The sequence below is a fragment of the Aptenodytes patagonicus genome, chromosome 5 (genome assembly GCF_965638725.1).
Source record: "Aptenodytes patagonicus chromosome 5, bAptPat1.pri.cur, whole genome shotgun sequence".
Lineage (NCBI taxonomy): Eukaryota > Metazoa > Chordata > Aves > Sphenisciformes > Spheniscidae > Aptenodytes > Aptenodytes patagonicus.
In genome coordinates this window covers 16,628,629-16,649,116 of record NC_134953.1, presented here as the reverse complement: position 1 = coordinate 16,649,116, position 20,488 = coordinate 16,628,629, and the positions used below count along the sequence as shown (strand labels likewise).

Below are 20,488 nucleotides of genomic sequence, written 5' to 3'. Positions count from 1 at the left end.
CTCTGAATGAGAGACCAAAGATGGGGTGAGGATGGGCTGTGACGTACTGAAAACCGAGACAAGCGATGGGACAGAGCATTAAATAGGAAGGTGTCACGAGCGAGTGTTCCCCTTGGCAGCAGCGCTCCAGGTGGGTACGAGGAAGGCTAGAGGACACCTGTGCCAGCGAGCAGAAAGAAGAATCACATCAGCACTCTGGATGGAGAAGGGCTGAGGGAGTGACAGCTCCATTCACTTATTTCTTATCCATTGCATCAGATTGCTGCTCTCATCAGCAGTGTATTGGTTCTGGCCTGGAGGACCTAGCACTAGGGGTAGCTTTATTTACAAAAACAAGTGGATTTAATCAGACAAGCCAATAATAATTAACCAATGAGTTGGACATTGAACCTTTCTCTGGTATTGATGGTAAGGGGGTTGTTCCTGACCGATTACTCATTGTATCACCCTTGGCTTCTGAGCTATCTACTAACTCCATGAACAATGAGACAGCAGAATCCCTGCAGTCACCTTCCCCTCCCCTTTTACCTACTGTTCCCCAAGAGCATGTATGATAAAGCAAATTCAGTTGCAGCCTTAGAGTAGCACCATCCCCACCTGCCCCCACACCTGCGTCTTTCTAAGCAGCAGGGTGATGATTTAATGGCAGTCACCCTCCTCAGGAACGGTCCTCTGGCTGTCTCAGATGTTGAGGGTTGCCTTAAAATGAAGATTCAAAGTCTCTTTTGGGTTTTGCGGTCAGCCAGCTGCCATAACATGCAGACAACACAGAGATGTGGGAAAGGGAGAAGCAAAAGGAAAAGCTGTGAAAGTCTCCAGGCTCTGCAGGCCAGAAGGAGTTGGTAAAAGGAACCCGGATCCCGGGGACTCAGAAAGACCACTGCAGCATGTGGTCAGCTCAGCTGCCAGATGCTGCAAGTTCCCAGGCCTGGAGCACTGTTGGTGTCCTGGGCCTCCTTGCTGGGTGGCACATGAGAAAAAGGGTACTGTCTTCTCTGGCTCCTGAGGGACCAGCCTTTGCTGGACTTTTTGGCAGCATTCGGCAGGCTTGTTCTTGGCAGGAGAGGTCTGTTGCACCAAAGTAATGTCTTTAGTGGGTCCATATGAGCTTGTCTCTGCTGATGTGCACTGATAAAGGCTGTGGTTTCTGAGCAACGGCTGTGGTGTCCTGCAGTGACTCTGTGACAGTGGCTTTCCTGCATCTCCCCTTTGATCTCTTTCTTGGGTCTTCCTCTCCTCCCTTCCCCAGAGCCCAGGCAGTTCCAAAGCCCTTTTGGTCACTGCTTTGGTCTGTGGTGTTGTGCAATGGCACCAAGTTAACAATTAACTGCGTGTCATCAGGGATTTTGTCCCAACACCACTTGAGGTTGTGCGGGGACTTTTGACCCAAGCATCCACTCAGGACTCTCACAGCCAGGCAGAGCGAGGGGAAGGAGTCGCCGTCTCTTCTCCCCTGAGCCATGTCGGCAGCCCTGGAGGAGTTCTGCGGCTCTGTCTTTTGGGTGAGTGGCTGCATCACCCCCATCGCCCGTTCTTGGGGTAGGACGCCCAGTGGAAGGGGAGAGCAGTAGATCCCCAGGCTCACAGCTTCTTCAGCCAGTGGGACCCAACTGCCAGCGGTCAGCAGAGGTTCTGGTATTTGTCCAGAACTGCCATGGCACTGAGCGCTGTGCACTGCCTGCGTGGTATCCACGAGACAACGATGCAAATGACAGTTCCCTGAGTGAGCCCTGTCCTGTTTTAGCCCCACAGCCCAGTTGGGAACACAGGACACCCTGCACGGACCTCTTGGGGAATGATTTGGGTCCAGCTGCTGCAACTGGCTTGGCTCCAGCAAGGGGTGGTTGTGGGGGAGGCCCTCCCAGGTTCAGGCAGATAGATGGGTAGGGGGACATCACACGGGACCTTGGTTGAGTGCTGAAATGCTCAGCCAGGAAGGTGGGTGTTGAGGAGGGGGGCGTGATGGGGTGGAGGAGGGTGGGCAGGAACTATAGGAGTGCTGGCTCTTGTGCTGTGAGCCAGGTGAGGGTCAAGCCACCCCAAGTGACTTCCGTCTGTCCTTGCTGCCCCCAGAATGCCTCCTACCTTGCTCGTCCGGATGCCGACCTGCCCGTGTGCTTCCAGCAGACTGTGCTGGTCTGGGTCCCCCTTGGCTTCTTCTGGATTTTGGCTCCATGGCAGCTCCTGCCCATGTGCAAATCGAGAGCCAAGAAATCATCTGTGACCAAACTCTACATCATCAAACAGGTAGAGTGGGGCTGAGGGGGCACAGAGGGCAGGCTGGAGCAGCCTGGGATGGAGGGGTGATGAGTGGAAAGCGTGTGGGATGGAGAGATGAGAAGTGTAGGAGAGAAGGAGCAATGGGCTAGGGTACCACATGGGGCTGAAACGTAAAGGGGGACAGAGGGGATAACAGGGACAGAGGGGATAACAGGGCTGGGATGTACTGGGAGGGAGGGCAGGCAGAGGTGTGTACTGGAGCCTATCATCTTGTGGGCTGTTATCCTCCAAGCTTAAAATGATGGCAGTGCTCCAGCTTCACAGGGCCCTAGAAAGCTTTTCCAGGCCAGGTTTGGGTTGGAAAGGGTGTTAACGGTGTATGAGACACCGTGCTTTTATGCCCAACTGTGTTGTCTCCCAGTGGTTCCCAGTGCCCACGATGGGCTGGGTCTCCCCTCACGGCTGCTCCCCTCTCCCCGCAGGTGCTGGCTACCTTGCTGATGCTGACGGCAGTGGCAGAGTTGGCCCTGGCATTTGTAGAGGACACAGAGCAGGACCCCCTGCCAGCTGTCCAGTACACAAACCCCAGCCTATACATCGCCACCTGGGTAAGGGATCAGCCGGTAAATGTGCTGTGTGTCACCAAAGAGACAGGGTGTGAGGCTAAGCAGCAGAAAACTTCCCATAGCACAGAGATCAGCTGGAAGCCATGTCCACGAGGAAGCGTAGCCTGGAGGATGGGTAGGGGCTAGCCCTGAACGTGTGTGGGTGGTGCACAAGGGCGATAGGTTGAGGGCAGGAGTCTGGTCGTACGGTGCTCCCTCCTTTTATCCTTAAAACTGGGAGAGAGACTATGCCTGTGCGCATAGCTGAGTTTTCTGGCAGAAGCCTTAGTAGCAGCAGTATGGGTTTCACAGGGCTGATTGCACAGCGTGAACATCAGACCATGGCTTGCTGCTCTGATGTCTCACAGCTTCCCATGGGTTACAGCTCAGTTTTGTGTGGAGAGTCGAGAAGTGCCATAGGATACCCAGGCAGAGGAGAAAGCTGAGGACATAGGGGCTATTAGCTTGATGGAATATGTGCATGGAAGTTGCAGATATTTTGTATGAGACAGGGGATATTCTAACAGTCTTAACAAAGCCATAACGCTCAGGACCTACACTTAAACGCAAAACTAACACCTCAATTTGCTATCCTTCATATTTTGTCATGTCATTTAGTTTCACGTGCAGAGTTCATGTGAGATATAAGCCAAGGAGACTACCCAGAGAGGCTGCGCTGCTGGGTCTCTGATCTGGCTTTAATTCCAGGTCTGGAGGCAATACGCAGGAGACAGGGTGTGACCCCTCACGGCTGGGCATATCTGAGAATCTGGGGTGACAACTAAAAAGAGAAATAGTGCCCTGCTGTAATGTCAGTGTGTCTTCAGACCTTGCTTTTTCAATGAGGAGCCTGATCTTATGTCTTCCTGAAATAGACCTTCACCCTGTGCAACTAACTCCGAAGCTTATGTAGGGTTGGCAGCGACCTCAGGCACTGGGAGCTCAGTGTCTTCAAGGCAGAGAATCCCAGCAGATCACGTGTGTTGGCATCCTGGGATACAAGCTCCAAAGGCACGTTTAGAGTCCAGACCTAGTTCTGCAGCCCTACCTGAACCTCTGACTGATTTTCTTTCCCCCAGCTCCTGGTCCTGCTCATCCATGATGCGCGACGCTTCTGCTTGTGCAGAGACTCGGGGATACTTTTCTGCTTCTGGACACTGTCCCTGCTCTGTGGGATATTGCCATTCCAGTCACTCTTCCGGAGAGCCATGCAGGTTGGGTTTGGCAGGAAGCTCTGCGCCTCCCCATGGTCTTGTTCTGTCCCCAAAGAAGGTCCCTTCAGACCTCATCTCTTGACAAGCTCTCAGTGGTATCACTGAGGTCCCAGCTGCCCTAGGGACCTTGGAGAACCAGAAGAGACCTGAGAAGGAATGGCTCTTTGAATTCATCCTGTCTCTTTGGGGAGGCATAAGCTCTCCAGTACCAATTTCTCCCCTTATGGACTTATGGGAGGAAGTCAGGGAGAAGCCGGGAGGGGTGGCGAAGGGAAGCTGAGCCAGGACCCAGAGCGAGTTTTGCACTGCCCTGTTGGGCTCAGCCATGTTCACTGTCCTGAGGATGGATCTTGTCTCTGAGGGCCAGGCGGCCTTGAGAAAAGCCCCAACAGTGACCCTGGGTTCTCCATTCCTGCAGGCACCAATCTCCGACGTGCCACGGTTTGTCCTTTTCTTCATCTTCTACGGGCTCCAGCTGCTGCTTTTTCTTGTCTCGGGTTTCTCAGACGTTGCCCCAGAAACAAAGGAAATCAGGAAGAAGGTGTGAGGTCCATGCGGGAGTGGGCTTGGGGTACCGCATCCCAGCTGGCGTTGCGTGGGGCAGGGTGGGTTCCATGCAGAGACTCCTCCTGGCCCCTGTGGGAGGGAAGACCTGAGGGCTTCAGCAAGGGGCACAGCGAGAGCTGGAGCCTGCAGCATGGGGCATCTGCATGTGTGTCCAAGGGGGGCTGCTTCTGCCTGTGAGATGGGGTTCCTGGGGCTGGAGCTGGCACAGTTTGAAACCTCTGGGGTTGCTTAATGGCTGGGGGTGCTGAGTGCCACTTTGCTTTGTACCCTAGAACCCAGAGGTGACAGCCTCCTTCCTGAGCTCCATCACCTTTGAATGGTACACTAGGTGAGCAGGGCTCCGTGAAAGGTTGGGCTGGTGAAATGCTGGGGTGCTTTAGGGCTGGGCCAGTGCTGTTTTGGGGAGCCTGCAGCACAGGCTGCTTGGAGTTAGTCGTGAGAGGCACTATGTTTGGTGCAGTCTGTGCAGCCTGAGCTCATGCTGGGTGTGAAGGCTCTGCATCTGCAGCAAGGACTCTCCCTTGGGTGTAGTGTAGGAGAGATGCTGAGGGGAGATTTCTCTGCCCCACAGCATGGTTTTCAAGGGCTATCGCAAGCCCTTGGAGATAGAGGATATCTGGGAATTGAAAGGTAAAGACAAGACGCAGGCTATTTACGCTGTTTTGGAGAAGAACATGAAGACTGCAGTGAGGAAGGCCCAAGCAGAACTGGAGAAACGGAAACGCAAGAAAAGATGCCGGGAAGGTGACCCAGACCATGGGAACAACATGAGCAAGGCCCAGAGCCAAGACATCCTAGTGCTGGTAAATCCTTTCCTACTCTTGGCCTTGCATGGGACTGAGAGATCCAGGTCCAGCCTTGGGGAGTAGGGTCACCTCACCTCCCTGCAGCCCCCTTTGCTGGATTTTCCCCTCTTTGATTCTGCAGGGCCATGGGCAAGGAGGGGGGAACCCATGACAGGGTCTTCCCTGTCCTTGGTAGATCCCATGTTTTGAGAGACCAAGAAAGTCACCATCCTTCTGCCCTACAGGAGGACAGAAACCACCCTCAAGTCTGCAGTACAAACAGTTCCCTTATCTCTGTCTTTCCCTACCCCAGATACTTCCCAGCAACAAGGTCAGAGTGAACATTACTCTATGATCACCCCTGGCCTCAGATTCTTCCTGGGGTGCCTGATTTTTGGCCTGGGAGGTTCAGGCTGGTTTGGGGCTTGCAACAATTGTCTTTGGTGCACAAGAGAGGTGTTAGTACTGGGGGTGTATGACATGAGGAGAGATCAGTGAGAGGGAACATGACAGGAGGTAAAGCTACGGCTTTATTCAGGATACCTGATCTGGGGTCTGTGGCACTGCCCTGGAAGCATCCTTTCAGGTGCAGGAAGCCTGCACAACCAGCTCCTTTACTTCTGTGTGGGCTTCTCTCTAGGAGGAGAAACAGCCAAAGAGGAAAAAGAAAGGGAACTCCGGCCCTCGCAAGGATTTCCCCAGGGGTTGGTTGGTGAAAACCCTGTGCAAGACCTTCTGGCAGAACCTCCTGTTATCTGTGGCTTTCAAGCTCGTGCATGATGGACTTGTGTTTGTCAGCCCCCAGCTGCTGAAGTGAGTCCTTTCTCTCTGTCCCTGTCCATGCCCTGTCCTGGCTTTGCATCCAGCCCCACCACCTCCCTGTGTGCACTGCATCCAACCCCACCACCTCCATATGTGTACCTCTCCCAGCCCCACACCCTGGGGACTTTTTGTGCCCTCACCAAAGGTGTGAGAATGTGTTGGGTTACAGTTTAATGAAGAACTGATCTGACCTGGCTGCCAGCTCTTATGGGCGATATCTTGCTCCCTGTTCCCTACATCCTTTGTTATGCAGTCCCGCTCCCTCCCTGGAGACAGTCCTGGCTCTTCTTTGGGGCCCTTCATGAGTCAGTCCAGCTCAGCCCAACAGGACCTGCCCAGTTTGTTTTGCAGAGCCGCACAGTCTCTGTGGATGATCTGACATTAGTGACCCACTGCTGTACGTGAAATGCAGTGTCCCCTGGCAGAACAGGGACACCCAGCAGAACAAGGGTCCCCAGCTTGCTGAGCATCGAGCCAGCTGTCTGGGGCAGGGTCTCTGCCACTGCTCTCGTGAGGATGCTCTCCCCGTGTTGGTTTGGAGCATCCTGCTCAGGTCTGTCTCAGTAAGGCGGGGGTCTCATGGGCATCTTTACCCTCCAGGCTGCTGATCACCTTTGTGTCGGATGAGGAGTCCTTTGCCTGGCAAGGCTACCTGTACGCCATCCTGCTCTTTCTGACAGCGCTGATCCAGTCCCTCTGCCTGCAGCAGTACTTCAGCTTGTGTTTCCAGCTTGGCATAAATGTGCGTGCCAGTCTCATCGCTGCCATCTACAAGAAGGTTGGTATGGCCCTGTCATCACCCCCGTTGGCTTCCTCCAAGCTGGGCTGGGGATACCAGCATCCATTGCCTGCCCCATCAACCTGGGGCAACTGGGGTGTGTGCCCTTTACTTCCCAGGAAGACACAGGAAGAACTTGGCTTTTGGGACACCCACCCAGTGCAGGGGACACTGTGGGTTCTAGTTCTGCCTGGGACCTGGGTGCTGCATCTGTGTGTTTGACAGCTACCAGGGGCTGAGGGAGGTTACTCTTCAGAGCAGCACAACGCCTAGGGCAGCTGCCGCTGGGATTCCTGCACAGGGATGTGTTTCTTTGTCCCCAGCGTCCAGTGGCTCCCGGTGTGCAGGCTGTGATGACAGCACCCGTGGCCAGTAGAGAGGCACCAGGAGCAGTTTCAGCCTGGCCTGCTGATTCCCTGCTCTGCGCCATGCTGCTGGCAGCCAGGCTGCTCCCAGACCGGCTTGTGGTGACTATGCTTTCTCTCTTCAGGCACTCACCATGTCCAGTGCCACCCGCAAGGAGTCCACAGTGGGAGAGACTGTGAATCTGATGTCGGCTGATGCCCAGAGGTTCATGGACATGGCCAACTTCATTCACCAGCTGTGGTCATCCCCCCTGCAAATTATCCTGTCCATCGTCTTCCTCTGGGGAGAGCTGGGCCCCTCTGTCCTGGCTGGCATCGCAGTCATGGTGCTGCTCATCCCCATAAATGGGTTCCTGGTCGCCAAGGCCAAAACCATTCAGGTCAGTGGTGGGTGCAAGATCCTCCCTGGCCTCCCACTCCTGAGGCCCACTGTTGCTCCCCTCACTTGTTTTCCACACTCCCCTATCCTTCTCTGTTATGCTGCGGACCTTTCCCAGCCTAGGAAGTTCATCTGACTTGGGCTGGAGGTGTTTCTAGCCTGAGCCGTGGGATGGTCAGCTGAGATGAGCAGGAGGCAGATGAGATCTGCTCTACCATCTATTGTGGTTTAACGGCAGTCGGCAACTGAGTACCACACAGCCGCTCGCTCACTCCTCCCCCTGTGTGTCCCCCCCCGCCCCCCCGTGGGATGGGGGAGAGAATTGAAAGAGTAGAAGTGAGAAAACTCATGGGTTGAGATAAAAACAGTTTAATAATTGAAATAAAATAATAATAACAATGATAATAATGTAATAATAACAATAATAATAATAATACTACACAAAGCAAGTGATGCACAGTGCAATTGCTCACCACCCACCGACCGATGCCCAGCCAGTCCCCCATCAGCGGCCCCCCCGGCCAGCTTTCCCCCATTTTATGTACTGAGCATGACGTCCCATGGTATGGAATGTCCCTCTGGCCAGTTGGGGTCAGCTGTCCTGGCTGTGCCCCCTCCCAGCTTCTTGTGCACCTCCAGCCTTCTCAGTCAGTAGAGCATGGGAAGCTGAAAAGTCCCTGGCCAGTGTAAGCACTACCTAGCAACAACTAAAACATCAGTGTGTTATCAACTTTGTTCTCTCCTAAATCCAAAACACAGCACTGTACCAGCTACTAGGAAGGAAATTAACTCTATCCCTGCCGAAACCAGGACACCATCACAGCTGAACTTGAACAGGGCTGCGTGCAGCCTTGAGGACTGAAAGCAAGATATTACCAACCATAAAATAAAGCTCTAGCTTCTACCTGACAACAGGGTGCTGTTTTTTCCCAGGTTGTCCAGAGTCCCAGGGAGCCAAGGTCCAGCTTTGTGGAATGGCTTCTCTGGGCTCTGGAGCCCACCCTTCCCTTCCCTGTGGCAGCCCAGATGTATTTCCGAGGGTGAGCTGCTGTCTGGTTTAGGTGACCTCTGGCTCTTCTGTTTGTAGGTGAGGAACATGAAGAACAAGGATGAACGCATGAAAATAATGAGTGAAATCCTCAATGGAATCAAGGTGAGCAGTGGAGTGGAGAGCCCCTGGCAGCTGTTGCACCCCTCTTCTTGGTGCACTGTACCTGGAGGCAGCACATCTGTATAACCCTACAGCACCAGTGTTATAGTCTAGCTCGGGACCCCTGTGTCTGGGGTAGCCAAGCCTCAGTCTCTGCGGTTCCTTTGGCTTCCTCACCTTTTGAAAGGTTGGCTGGGGAGGAGCTCTGGGTACCTGGACCAAGAGTTGGGAGCCAAGAGAGGGTTTTCTGGAGGTTTTCTGGATGGTTGTGGTGGTGAGCAGGCTGCCATGGTGGCAGAGGGGCTGTCAGTGACCTATAAGCCAAGGATGAAGGGAGTGGGAATGCTGTGGGGAAGTGCTATAAGCCATGGGGCAGGACAGGAGAGGGGAGATGCAGTGGCCAAACAGGCTTTTGAGCAAGCCAGGAGCTGGTGATGGAGGTGCTGGCCACCAGCAAGCTGAGTATGGAGGTGGGCATTGCCGTGAGGCCAGCACCCACTCACCCTGTTCATCCCACAGATCCTGAAGCTTTTTGCCTGGGAGCCCTCATTTGAGAAGCGAGTCAACGAGATCCGGGCACGCGAGCTCACGGACTTGATGAACTTCAGTTACCTGCAGTCAATCTCTGTCTTTGTGTTCACGTGTGCCCCCTTCCTGGTGAGTGCCAGCAGGTCTGGGGAGGGCTGCACCTTCCTCAGAGCTGGGGTTGGGCTGTGTCCAAGGGGATGGGAAGGATTTGGAACCTCATCTGGAGTGCTTCTTGAGTGAGGAAGGGGCTAGCTGACAGGTGCCTAGGATGCAGAGTATGGTCCTGGCTGCTGGCAGGAGAGCTGTGGTGGAAAGGGGTCCCATCAGAGTGGTGAGACAGGGCCCAAAGGAGAAGGGAAGCAGGAGGGGAACAGGTCCCCAGCAGGAAGGCACTGCTGAGGCCTTGGGGGAGCATGAGGGTCTGGGCTGCACACAACCACACTGATGGTGGCTCTCCCTGCTATCCGTCCTAGGTCTCCTTGGCCAGCTTTGCTGTCTACGTACTGGTAGATGAGAACAACATCCTGGATGCACAGAAGGCCTTTACTGCCATCTCCCTTTTCAACGTGCTGCGTTTCCCCATGGCCATGCTGCCCTTGGTCCTCTCTTCCCTGGTGCAGGTCAGACCTCACATAGGGCAGGGGATGCAGGGGGATCTTATGATACCTCTGCTCAAACCAGCACAAGGGGCTCAGGTGTGTGATGGGCCTGGGTCTTAGACACCCAGGGGTTAGTGCACAGGACTCTGCTGGCAATGGGATGGGACAGGACTCACATACGTGACACAGGCTTGGGGCTCAGAGGCTGGGGCTGGGGCTTGGGTGGGAGCTGTGTGTATGGGGTGGTCTGCTTACAGGACTCCTGCCAGCCCACCCAGCTGCACCCCATGCCCACATGCCATCCTCTTTCTGCCATGGCAGACCAATGTATCGACTGAGAGGCTGGAGCGCTACTTGGGTGGAGAAGACCTGGACACCTCAGCTATCCACCACAACCCCATTGCAGGTAGGTGAACCTCCAGGTTAGTCCCTGCGGGTCATAGGCTGGCCCAACCCTGGTCTTTCCCAGCCCTGAGGGACGGCTCTCTGCTGACAGGCAGCGCTGTGCGTTTCTTGGAGGCCACGTTTGCCTGGGAGCAGGATGGCAATGCTGCGATAAGAGAGTGAGTGCTCTGCACCATGTTGGGGGCAGATGGGTGGGGAGAGGGAGTCTTTCTGTGTTGTTAGTTGGAGATGGCAGTCTGTTCTGTGTCCCGTGCAGGAATCGGCAGGTGACCTGGCAGTGCTGCTTCCTCAGCCCTCATGTCTTTGCAGTGTCACCCTGGACATCGCGCCTGGGAGCCTGGTGGCCGTGGTGGGGGCTGTGGGCTCAGGCAAATCTTCGCTGGTGTCAGCCATGCTTGGGGAGATGGAGAATATCAAGGGACACATCAACATCCAGGTGAGAGGAGCCGTCCAGTGCGGGAGGGCTGTGGGGCTGCCTGGAAGCTCAGCAGGGAGGCAGCAGGGCAGGGCTGGTCCTGGAGTGGTGGCTCAGGGCAAGGACAAGCTGCAGGAGATGGCAGTGTTCTTGTGTCTCTCTTTCCAGGGCTCGCTGGCCTACGTCCCGCAGCAGGCCTGGATCCAGAATGCCACACTGAAAGACAACATCCTTTTTGGGTCAGAGCTGGATGAACCCAGGTATCAGCAGGTCATCAAGGCCTGTGCCCTCCTTCCAGACCTGGAACTGCTGCCTGCGGGTGACCAGACAGAGATTGGAGAGAAGGTATCAGCCCTGGGTACTATGGGTTTCCCATAGCACCTGCAGCAGAGGACAGAGCTGTTGCCCTGTGCCAGCCCAGTGCTCAGAGCGGTCCCTTCCCTTCCAGGGCATTAACCTGAGTGGGGGCCAGAAGCAGCGAGTCAGCCTGGCCCGGGCAGTGTACAGCAATGCAGACATCTACGTCCTGGACGACCCCCTGTCTGCCGTGGATGCTCACGTCGGCAAGTACCTCTTTGAGCATGTGCTGGGGCCAAAAGGGCTGCTGCAAAAGAAGGTGAGCACCCATGCCCTCCTCCCCATCACCCAGCCAGGCAGGAGTGGCACTGGCATGGTGTTGACCATCCAGGGAAGGCTGAAGTTGCTTGCTTGGGACAGAGAGGGGTTCTGTGGCTTTCACGTGGGGCTACAGGAGGCAAGAGAGGCCTCATGGGTCCCCAGAGGGGTGCTCTGTGTCCCCATAGCCAGGCAGTGATAAGCAAAGAGGTCCCCAGGTAGGGGATGGAGAACCTGCAGGCCCATGGCTGGGGGGCAAGGGGTGCTCTGATGCTCACTACCCTGCAACCACTTTGTTGCAGACACGGATCTTGGTGACCCACAGTATCAGTTTCCTGCCCCAGGTCGATAACATCGTGGTGCTGGTGGCAGGAGCAGTGTCTGAGCACGGCTCCTACAGCACCCTGCTTGCAAACAGGGGGGCCTTTGCCCAGTTCCTGAACTTGTATGGCAGCCAGGAGGAGGATGCTTCAGAGAAAAATTCTACAGGTACTGGGAACACAGTGGGGCTGTGGCAGTTAGAGGGGCCGTGTGTGTGTCTTGGGGATATGAAAACCCCAAGACCTGATCCGTCTGTCTGACCTGGCTCTGTCCAGCCCAGGCCCCAGCGGTGGCCGCTGTGAATCCATCCCAACTTCTGGCAATCAGTAGCACAAGGACTTTCTGCCTAAGATTTGCAGCCAGGCATTGTGTTGAACAGTCAGCGAAGGACTTGTCTAATTTTTTTACTCCCTATTTAGTTCGTTTATGTCTACAGCTCCCATAATCTTATGTGGCAACAGGCTTCATACCTTAGTGATGCTGGGGTGAGAAAGATCCTTTGGTTTATTCTAAATATGCTGTTGGATAATGTTTAATCTTTATTATGTCCCTCAGTGCTATGGGGAGGAGTGGTGTGAGGTAAGGCGGATGCTCACCCTGCCTGGGCTCAGCCCAGCTGTCTGGCTGGAGCCTGGCTATTCCCAGTCCATCCCCACAGGATCCATCTCCACCTGCTCAGACAGGTGCTCCTGAACTGGGGTGGCATGACCTACCAGACCTCTCCTAAACTAGCACAAATCTCTGCATGAGGTCCCACCAGTGGTACTGGGATAAGTCAGCAGCAGGGACTGCTTCCATGCAGGCCTTTAGCCCTATGTCCCCTATCACCCTCCAGCACAACGGATTTCTTCCTCCTCCTGCTGTACTGTGCTTGCAGCAGGGTTGGAAGAGGCTTTGATGTGTGGTGGTAGGACACAGCCTGGGATGTGGGGTGGAGCTGAGCGCAGCAGAGGTGTGGTGCATGGGATCTGCTCTCTCCTCAATGCCTGACCCTACCTTCCCTCATTCCTGTGCTTGTAGCTGTTGCTTTAGCTGGGGATGAAGAGCCGGGTGATGAAGACATTGAGCCTTGCATGGAGGAGGGCCCTGATGATGTGGTGACCATGACCCTGAAGCGAGAGGCCAGCATCCATCAGAGAGAGTTTAGTCGCAGGTGGGAACTTGACCTGAGCTCTCAGCTCTCTCCCCTGGCCCCTGCATTGCTTCCTAGGAGATGGGATCTAGGGGCTTCCCTGGGGGAATTCCTGCGGAGAAGGGGCCGAGAGCCTCCCTGCCTGCTCCTACCACCAGCTGGGCTGGGTCAGAAGCATCTGATCTTGCCTTTCCTCACATTAGTGTGTCACAGCCTTACTCTGTGGTCTTCCCTGAAACTCCTGCTGCTGACTGGTTCTGCTTTTGGGGATGAGGGCTATGATTTCATGGCTGCAAATGCCTAGGGCTTCCACGAGGCTCATTCAAAGCTTCCCCAGTTAGGACATTATTTCCCAGTGGGCTCCAGCACTGGAGTCCCAATGCAGCATGGGGATGGACCCCCAGGAGAGTAGGACTCATCCAGCACCCTGTGACTAACGGTGCCCATCACCTCCCTGCAGCCTTAGTAAAAGCAGCATCAATTCCTGGAAGAAGGCCCGGGAGGAGCCCCCCGAGAAGCTGAAGGGCCAGCAACTGATCGAGAAAGAAGCTGTGGAAACCGGCAAGGTGAGGAGGATGGATAGAGGAAGCACTGTGCTGCTCTGGCTCAGTGCTATAAGACTCTGACTGCGGCTCAGAGAAGCCGGTGCTGGCTGTCTGTGGCCCCACTGCAGCCAAGAGACACTGAAAGAGACAGAGCTGCCTGGGACTGGTGGGCAAGGTGGTGGAGGGGAGCACTGTAGGCAGCAAGGCGGGAGTCCCAGGGCTGTGCTGGGTGTCACTGGCCACGGTTTGCTGGGCAGCGGTGATGGGCTAAATTGGTCCACAGGTGAAGTTCTCCATGTACCTGCGGTACCTGCGTGCTCTTGGCTTGTGGTATTCTTTCTGGGTTGCCATGGGCTATGTTGGACAGTACGTCGCCTTCGTGGGGACCAACCTGTGGCTCAGCGCCTGGACTGACGATGCGCAGCGCTACCTGAACCAGACCTATCCCGTGGAGCAGCGAGACCTGCGGATTGGTGTCTTTGGGGCGCTGGGGGTGTCACAAGGTGAGCGTGGGAGCACAGGGGATCCCGCTCACCTCAGCTGTGCGGTCCAGAAGGGATATGGCTTGCAAGGCCTGCAGCCAGCAGTGCAGCAAGGAGCAGGGGACCCAGCATTTGTGTTCCTTTGCCCGCTGCTGCCTTCCTTCCGGCTCCTGGCTGAACTGGGGACAGATATCAGTCTGAAGGCAGTATAAATTGCCCCAAGAAGTCTGTGTTGCCCACTTAGGTTGAAGATCACTGTCCTTAATCAGTTTGGAGATAGTGCTAAGACCCAAGGCTTTCCAAAAGGGGTGGTGTTCTTCCCCTGTGGTGGGACACAGTTACTGGGGTCTCCCAAGGAGGTGGGATGCAGGACTATCACAGTGGCTCACTGCAGAGCTGCTGGCTTGGAGCTGCTTGATGTGTCCCTTGAGCCAAAGGGTGCCTGGGGCCAGTGTCACACATGAGCTGGTGATGACCGCCCTGTGCTCTCCTTGCAGCTCTCTTCCTGCTCTTTGCAACCATCCTGTCTGCTCGTGGTGCCATGCGAGCCTCCCGGGTTATGCATCAGCAACTGCTCAGCAACATCCTGCGTGTGCCCATGAGCTTTTTTGACACAACCCCGACAGGCCGCATTGTGAATAGGTTTGCCAAGGTAAGAGAACAGCCCCAACATGGAGGTGTTTGTTCCAGCAGGTCTGGAGAGCGTTGGGTGGTGGCATAACCCTGTTGCTGTTCAGCACTGCACAGATGAGCCCAGATCAGGGCCTGGAAGGGACCAGAAGGACATGGTGGATGCGAGGCTGACTGTGAAGCAAACCACATCCTGAGCTATACTAGGAGAAGGGTGGCCAGCAGATCACAGGAAGTTATTATCTCCTCTGCTCAGTGTTAGGGAGGCCACGCCTGGATGCTGTGTCCTGTTCTGGGGCCACCTGGTCAAGAGGGATATGGAGAAACTGAAGAGGGTCCAGAGTAGATTACCAAGAGAGGCAGGAGCCTAGAGCTCATGTCCCATAATGAGTTGTCCTTCTGGTTATGGACTCTCAGCAAAATATACAGTCTTTGCTATGTAAATTAAGCTCATAAAACAAAGAGAAAACGAGAAAGGAGGGAGAATGCAGAGATGTAGTTTCAAGTGTGCTGCCACTCCACTTCTTCCTTTGGTGTCATCTCTTGACTATTGGGAATAAAAATCTCTCTTGAGATCAAGCCTGTGAGCCTGCTGGATTTACTCTGAGATGAGGGAGTATGTGGTGCCCAGCTAGGAGAGGGATGATGGCCAGCTGGAGACCTGGGTGCACTTGCATGGATCTGGAGTCAGCCCTGTCCCTCTTTCTGCCTCAATTCCTGCTCCTGCATCCTGGGTTCAGATGAAATGCCAGTTCCCAAAGCTGGTCCGTGCAACAGGAGAATAATACAGAAAGCTTCTCTGTTAAATCAGCCGTCCCCAAGCTAAAAGCTGTGGCCTTAAATGGGGTTGTGATCCTAACACCAACTCAATGTCATCCAATATTTTTGCAGGTTTCTGGCACTGTGTTACCACACGAGTGTGTAGGAACGCTGTATGTGTGGGGCCTTTGGGTTTCTCCCTCTCTCTGGGGTCACTGACTGCTTCTCCACACTTCTTTGTATGCTCCAGGACATCTTCACGATAGATGAGACCATTCCCATGTCCTTCCGCAGCTGGCTCTCTTGTTTCATGGCCATCATTAGCACATTGCTCATGATCGCCCTGGCCACCCCATTCTTCGCTCTCGTTATCATTCCCTTGAGCATCTTCTACTACTTTGTGCTGGTGAGTAACTGAGGCTTGAGAGAAGCTTCCGCCCTGCTTAGAGCAGTATCTTTGTCGCTGCTGGGCTTTGTGTTCGTAACCAAGCTGTGTTCCTCATTTCAGCGCTTCTATGTCTCCACGTCACGCCAGCTACGGCGTCTGGACTCTGTAACTAGGTCTCCCATCTACTCCCACTTTGGTGAGACAGTGTCAGGCCTTTCTGTGATCCGGGCTTACGGACACCAAGAACGGTTTGTGCAGCAAAATGAGAGCACTATGGACATCAATCAGAAAAGTGTTTACTCCTGGATAGTCTCAAATAGGTGAGTTTTTCTCCTTATGCCACAGCACAGCCTGCAGCACCTCTGCCCAGGGGCTTCTGGGTCCTGAGGGAGGTTCCTGAGGTGCTGCAGTCCTCCCTCTTGATCTCAGGACTGAGGGTCTGTGTAGGAACGGGGGGAGCTTGGGGTAGGGACACCATCTGTGGGAAGGAGACATTTTAGGGTGATTTTGAAAGCCAGAGTGTGGCCCCCTAGAAGTGTCCAGAGCCTGGGCAGGGCGAGTTGTGCTGTCAAGGGCTGAGATGCTCTTGGTGGGCTCTGGGAAGAGACTGGTGCTCCAGGCCAGGTGAGAGTGTGGTAGGGGCAGTATCTGGTGTTGACGTGTTACTGGGTAGATACTTTGGGTGTGTGAGTGTTGTACAGTTGGGGCTCCTCAGATACATGGCATTACCAGCACAGGAGGCTATGTTTGAGACACAGGGCTGACAGATAAAATGAACCTGCTTGCAGAATTGGCTACAAATCACACAATGTGTAGGTACCATGTGTACAGCACAGGGCTCAGGGCTGGGTGCGCGGGGATGCTGGTGGGGTGCTGGTCTCGCTGGTGGGCCCTGTGTTGGGCGCAGGCAGACGTCCCTCCCACCGTCCCTCAGCCATGCTTTCCTGGTGCAGGTGGCTGGCCATCCGTCTGGAGTTTGTTGGGAGCCTGGTCGTCTTCTTCTCTGCGCTGCTAGCTGTGATTTCAAAGAGCACTTTGCAGGGCGGCATTGTGGGTCTTTCTGTCTCCTCTGCCCTCAACGTGAGTCGATGAAAGCTCTTTCTTATTCCAGGGCAGGGCTGTTTCTAGGAGCAACACCCTGATGGCTCTGGGCTGGCTACAGGATGCTGCCTTGCCTCCAGCTCTGATCCATGGAGAGGGGATTAGCTGGGGTGTCCCATCACCTGGGGGGCTGGTATGGAGCCAGGGGAGCACACATCCCAGTGTGAGGGGAATGCTTGCTGCTGTGGGGAGGAGCACATTCCCGCTGTGGATCAGAGATGCTGCAGCAAAGCTTTTGAAGGGCTGGGGAGAGGGGGCTGTGGCTGGGGAGTGGAGAGTTAGGGGCCGGGCCAGGGATGCTCGTTCCTAGGCTGAGTCCCTGAGCTGAGGTGGGAGGTGGTTGTTCCTGGGTCCTACTGAGCTTTTCATCCTCTGGCTCTGCCACGCAGGTGACCCAGACACTGAACTGGCTGGTGCGGACCTCTTCGGAGCTGGAGACGAACATTGTGGCTGTGGAGCGGGTACACGAGTACACAAAGGTGAAGAACGAGGTGAGGAGACCAGGGTGCAGGTAAACACCTGCTGCACAGCTTGGTGCTAGCCAGCATGGCAGGGTGTAACCCCCCTAACGCTCCTGTGCCCCCAGGCTCCGTGGGTGACAGAAAAGCGTCCACCTCGTGGCTGGCCCAGCAAAGGCGAGATCCAATTCATTGACTACAAAGTTCGTTACCGACCTGAATTGGAGCTGGTTCTTCAGGGGATCACTTGCAATATTGGGAGCACCGAGAAGGCGAGGACCTCTGCGTCTGCCCTCACTACACCCTTTCCGTAGTGACACGGTGTTAAAGTTGTTTCTGTCCTCTTAGCTTCAGTCTGTGGGCTGGGGAGGGATGGTGATGGGACGTGGCTCCTGGGGACTCGAGCTGTGGGGCAGGGACCAAAGGAGACGGTCTGGGAGATGGTGATTGCAGATGCAGGGCTGGAAGGCCCACCAGACCAAGACAGAGAGCATCGGCCCTGTTTTCTTCAACCCTGTCAGCTGGTATAAATAGCTACTTCCACAGGTTGGCGTTGTGGGCCGGACCGGGGCTGGAAAATCCTCTCTCACCAACTGCCTCTTCCGGGTGTTGGAGGCCGCTGGAGGGACGATCATCATCGACGAGGTGGATATAGCGACGATTGGCCTCCATGACCTGCGCCAGAACCTCACCATCATCCCCCAGGTGAGCTGACCCCACCTTCCCGCGTCCCACTGCTGCACATCCTCCCCAGGCTCTGTTCCCTGGGCGACGCATTGCCCTTAGCACATCCCTGGGTGCTGCGGAGTCCAAGGGCCTGTGAGCACGCCGTCGCCACCTCCCCTGCCCAGCTGCAGGCAGCAGGGCGGGCAGGCTGTGGCCAAACTCGGGGGCCTGGAGCAGCTACAGTAGCTACATTCAGCCCTGCTGAATGGCCGTGGCATGGCTGAATACGGTGCTGTCCCTGGCAGGACCCTGTCCTCTTTACTGGCACCCTGCGGATGAACCTGGACCCCTTTGACCAGTACACAGACAAGGAGGTCTGGAAGGCCCTTGAGCTGGCCCACCTGAAGACATACGTGCAAGACCTTCCCAAGGGGCTGCTGCATCTTGTGACCGAGGGAGGGGAGAACCTGAGGTGAGTGGAGCATGCTCCACTTCCCTTCCCCCGGTCCCACGGGAACAGCAGCCTCCAGCAGAGTGGCTGTCCAGGGACGAGGGCACGTAAGCTTCTGGGAGTGAAGGTGGGAGAAAACGGTCCAGGAGTCAGGGCTGTCAGGGAGCCAGCGTGAGCCAAGCCTTCCATGGTGGCCCAGAGAACAAGATGCTGAGGGATGTGGCGCTCAGGGTGGCAGATGATCAGGTGGGGCAAGGCCAGGGAGGGCTGGGCAGGCACCGTGTTGGGGTAAGGGCAGCGTGTGGCAGTAGGCTTGCAGAAGCCATGCTGGTGTCTGCCTAGTAACTCATGTTCCCCACCTCATCCCAGTGTTGGGCAGCGGCAGCTTTTGTGCCTGGCCCGGGCCCTTCTCCGCAAAGCCAAGATCCTCATCCTTGACGAAGCAACAGCAGCCGTAGATCTGGAAACTGATCATTTAATCCAGACAACAATCCGGAGTGAGTTTGCTGCCTGCACTGTCCTTACCATTGCCCACCGCCTCCACACCATCATGGACAGCAACAGGTACTGTGGGGCAAGGGGAACGGGGCTCTGGACTGCGAGGGTGGGGCAAGAGGTGGCCAGCAGCAGAAGCAAGGATGCAGCCAGAGGGGCAGGGGTGGATGCAGTGCCCGGGACAACAATATACAGAGCTTCTAGGAGAGTAGAGGGATGGGAAGGATGGCCATGCCATAGTCCCTTCATGGGGAGGAATATTTTTGGGGATCCTTCTTTACAGCAGCAGTCCTTAGAGGAGTTGTTGACACCTCATGTGTGTCACCCTGCCAGCACAGGGAGGAGAGCTGTGCCCTCACCTCTGTGCTGAGAGGTGAACCACATAACGTGGCTGTAGGAGGAGTGCGGGTTGGTGGGGCTGTAGTGCTGGCACCAGCAGCGCTATTGGCTCAGATCCCGGGAACTCAGGCCTTCTTGTTCCCTGCTGTCAGGGTGATGGTGCTGCAGGCCGGGAGGATTGTGGAATACGACAGCCCTGAGGAGCTGCTCAAGAAGCAGGGTGTCTTCTCCGTGATGGCAAAGGACGCTGGCATCGTGAATATAGAAACCACCATGCTGTAGGTGGAGCGGAGCAGCGTGCAGGTGTGTGCATGGGCAGCTCCCTCCCACTGGCACTCACAAAGCAGCTGGGCTGCCCAGGAATTTGTCTTTCCACAGTTGGGAAGCAGAGAGGGTGGCGTCTCTGGCTGTCAGGGAGAGAGGATCTGGACTTGAGTGAGCTGTTAACCTTGCTACCACACCCTGCCTGCTGTGCACACGAGGGTCTGGAGATGCATAATTTATTCCAGTATAGAGGGGAAAATTTATCTGTCAGGCAGGGGGGCCATGGCCCCCTGGGGGTCTTAGTTTTTGTACTTCACCGTGCCAGGGAAATCTAGCTGAGAGATGCTGTAGCACTATGGAATTAAATTGTTAAATTATAACATTCAGTCTTAAATTAATTTACTTTTTATAATTGTTTCTAGTCTTCCAACTAAAAGTTTGACTTTAAGGCATGCTAAATAAGCCCCAGTTTACCTTTAAACCTGGCTAGTGTTTGGAGGAAGCTGGTAACACAGGTTCTGCAGACACACATGGGTGGGGAGTCCAAATCGAGTGGCACAGCTATACCCAGGCATGAACACTACTCTCCGACAGTGGAGGTGGAGAAGCCAGGGCCTGCCTGCCTTCCCTGCGGCTACAGCTCCCTTTGATTGTAGTGCAAATAAATGAGGCAGTCCCTGGGGCTATCATAATCACTAGTGGGGCAGATTTTGGGCTGTGGCTCCAGACTATAAACCTGATTGTGGTAGAGACAAGCTGGAGAGGTGCAGGCACATGTGCATGCTACACTGATGTGCACACATGTAACACACACAAAGCACGGTGGTTACTGGTGACAAACTCTTGACCCTTCTCTGTTCTTGGGCATGAAAGCCAGGAGCTGTAGCACTGACATGGGCTGCTGGCATGCCCATGTGCACACTGCTGCTGCCTACCCACTTAGAGCAGAGCAAACCCCTTCACCCCGGCTGGTGGCAGGAGGGACACAAGACCCCGCAGCCCCAGCTGAG

General features: G+C 55.2%; 1 protein-coding gene across 3 annotated transcripts; it reads left to right on the top strand.

Moving 5' to 3' along the window:
• The first annotated feature begins 1,386 nt into the window (after positions 1–1,386).
• ABCC2 (ATP binding cassette subfamily C member 2) lies at positions 1,387–19,858 on the top strand. 3 transcript variants are annotated; one of them, XM_076338831.1, is made up of 32 exons: positions 1,387–1,502; positions 2,074–2,247; positions 2,703–2,828; positions 3,905–4,039; positions 4,458–4,580; positions 4,879–4,934; positions 5,178–5,409; positions 6,035–6,204; positions 6,814–6,991; positions 7,482–7,736; positions 8,823–8,888; positions 9,405–9,542; positions 9,887–10,033; positions 10,334–10,418; positions 10,509–10,575; positions 10,727–10,853; positions 11,001–11,177; positions 11,281–11,448; positions 11,750–11,936; positions 12,789–12,921; positions 13,361–13,466; positions 13,729–13,948; positions 14,425–14,579; positions 15,567–15,722; positions 15,825–16,024; positions 16,658–16,784; positions 17,195–17,296; positions 17,392–17,535; positions 17,810–17,968; positions 18,235–18,401; positions 18,750–18,944; positions 19,367–19,858. In XM_076338831.1, the coding sequence occupies exons 1-32, from the start codon at positions 1,461–1,463 to the stop codon at positions 19,494–19,496; spliced, it is 4,647 nt and encodes a 1,548-aa protein (XP_076194946.1). In that variant the 5' UTR covers positions 1,387–1,460; the 3' UTR covers positions 19,497–19,858. The 3 variants fall into 3 exon arrangements, with proteins under 3 accessions (XP_076194946.1, XP_076194945.1, XP_076194947.1); XM_076338830.1 differs by having other exon boundaries at positions 6,032–6,204; XM_076338832.1 differs by lacking the exon at positions 9,887–10,033 and having other exon boundaries at positions 6,032–6,204.
• The last annotated feature ends 630 nt before the right edge of the window (positions 19,859–20,488 follow it).

Coding starts and splice junctions, on each gene's coding strand:
- ABCC2 (XM_076338830.1), top strand. CDS start 1,461: ATGTCGGCAGCCCTGGAGGAGTTCTGCGGCTCTGTCTTTTGG. Junction 10,854..11,000: donor AGGGACACATCAACATCCAG/GTGAGAGGAGCC, acceptor CTCTCTTTCCAG/GGCTCGCTGGCCTACGTCCC. Junction 11,449..11,749: donor AAGGGCTGCTGCAAAAGAAG/GTGAGCACCCAT, acceptor ACTTTGTTGCAG/ACACGGATCTTGGTGACCCA.